Genomic DNA, 1,832 nt, shown 5'->3' with positions numbered 1-1,832 from the left:
GAGGCGAATACATAGGACTATCGTTCTCTTTTTTTCCCCCGTTAGTAGTGCCTTCTCGAATATGTGGAAACAAATAGCGAAATAGAAGCCCCTTCTCAAATCAGGATTCGGTATTAAAAATTATAGCTTATAACAATCTAGTAGAGTTCGCGCAGATCACATAGGATCCTAACCGGAATATTTGACGAATGCATTCACTACAATTTTCGCTGCATAACATCGGAAAGTAAAACCACGTTTCTTCTCAGGGGGTAGCTGAGACGAAGATGTTGTTGCGTTGAAAGCCATGGGCCTTGAGATCAAACAAGCGCTCAAGCAATGTCATGGTCTTGTAAGGTGAAGGCTGGCCGCTTGCCTTCACCAGCTCCGGAAGAGGACTCAGAGGAACATCCTTCTGCGGTCCGCAAATAAAGAGCGTGGAAAAACGTTCTTCCTTGGATGCCAACACTCTATGGAAACTCCCCTTCACCGCCCCATTTGTTAGCACCTGCACACATGACAATAGGTACATGCCATATTATACTCAACAAACAGGCACAGCCCCCAGAGTCCTGAACTTTCTAATCTACTTTATCCACCAGCAGCTACAAATTAATGCCGGGGATTCCATTAGTAGAAACTACCTCGACTTGCTCGGATACCAACACTAGCAACGCGTCCGGATGCGGGCGACGAACTGTTTCCCAGGAGTCGGCGCCATCAGGGCCGAGCTTGTTCACCTGCAGATTATTCCAACATAGACTTTAGTCCGATTTCTTACACAATGAGATCTTTTAGACGATGGGATTTCACCTGAGCGGCTGTTATGCGATCGGTGTGCTCGAACAGGAGGTAGAAAAGTCCCGCATCTAGATGACCTGGTGCCACTATATCCACGTCAACTTCATGTCGGGGTTTGTAATGATTCGTAAGAAAACTAAGGCTAGGCTCCCCTATTGCACGCTCGAAGGACGAGTAGTCGACGCTGAGCCCTTCCGCCAATAACGAAAGGAGACTAAGCGACAAGGACATCGCTGCTGCACCCATCTTCTGAAGTGCTTGCAATTCATCTCTAGCTTGAACACACGACAATGGCACGTCCATGCTTATGATCAGTCTCACTAGTCTACTTCAGGTATGCTGCACGCTGCGACCCTTTTACATGGACTGGTAAAAGCTACCTGTGTGTGGGTGGCCACAGGTCCTGGCAAACTTGACTTGGCGGATCGATGACCAGACGAAAAGTGGCTTTATAATCATGAATGAAGTTCTCAGTCACCCGTATCTTGCTGCAATCGAAGCCGTTTCCAAAAGGAAATCGGTCCCTGGCGTACTTCTGTTTTTCTTCAAGAGGCAGCCGGAAGAAATTTTCGCTAGCAAGCCTGAGCTTCTCCAGCAGTTCCACAGGGATACCGTGGTTGATAACGTAGAAAGTGTTGCACTCTTTCAAGCTTTGCATGATCTGCCGTAAGATGCGAGGGCGACCACCGCAGTGGAGGTCGGAAAGGTCAACGACAGGCCACTTGAAGGGGTCTGCATGAGCTGCAACGTCTACGGGCAACATATCGGTGCGTGGTGCAGCAGGCGACATGACGGTGCGTGGTGCACCACAGCACACAATGCACTCCTTAAATTTGGAAGAAGGGAATCGTTATGTAACAGGAAGTCGAATCCTCGTAGTGTATACATCCAAGTGGCAAGGACTTTTCGTTGTCGCCATTGGCAGCCACCCTTGATGCTCAGAAAGGAACCTAGGTCGACGTGAGGCTCTCGACTACCGCCGATCATCCAAGAAGTTATCCTTAAATTTGGAAACGTCACAATTGAGTTTGTGTGGGGGGGCTTGATGAACG

At 48.6% G+C, this 1,832-nt stretch overlaps 2 protein-coding genes across 2 annotated transcripts; both read right to left on the bottom strand.

Annotated features, from left to right (window-relative positions):
• Positions 1-244: 244 nt before the first annotated feature.
• Positions 245-1,083, bottom strand: LOC147881643 (jasmonate-induced oxygenase 2-like). The gene is made up of 3 exons (XM_087401227.1): positions 793-1,083; positions 624-719; positions 245-487 (listed from the first exon to the last, which is right to left on the bottom strand). Exons 1-3 carry the CDS (start codon positions 1,081-1,083, stop codon positions 245-247), a joined length of 630 nt encoding a protein of 209 aa, XP_087257353.1.
• A 73-nt stretch (positions 1,084-1,156) lies between these two features.
• LOC147881642 (feruloyl CoA ortho-hydroxylase F6H1-2-like) lies at positions 1,157-1,570 on the bottom strand. Its single transcript, XM_087401226.1, has one exon. The coding sequence runs from the start codon at positions 1,568-1,570 to the stop codon at positions 1,157-1,159; it is 414 nt and encodes a 137-aa protein (XP_087257352.1).
• Positions 1,571-1,832: the final 262 nt, after the last annotated feature.

The sequence above is a fragment of the Dipteris shenzhenensis genome, chromosome 30, assembly GCF_047967505.1.
Source record: "Dipteris shenzhenensis isolate YYH24624 ecotype China chromosome 30, Dip_SZ_1.0, whole genome shotgun sequence".
NCBI classification, from domain to species: domain Eukaryota; kingdom Viridiplantae; phylum Streptophyta; class Polypodiopsida; order Gleicheniales; family Dipteridaceae; genus Dipteris; species Dipteris shenzhenensis.
The sequence above is the reverse complement of the archived record's forward strand: the minus strand, read 5'-3'. Positions and strand labels throughout refer to the sequence as shown.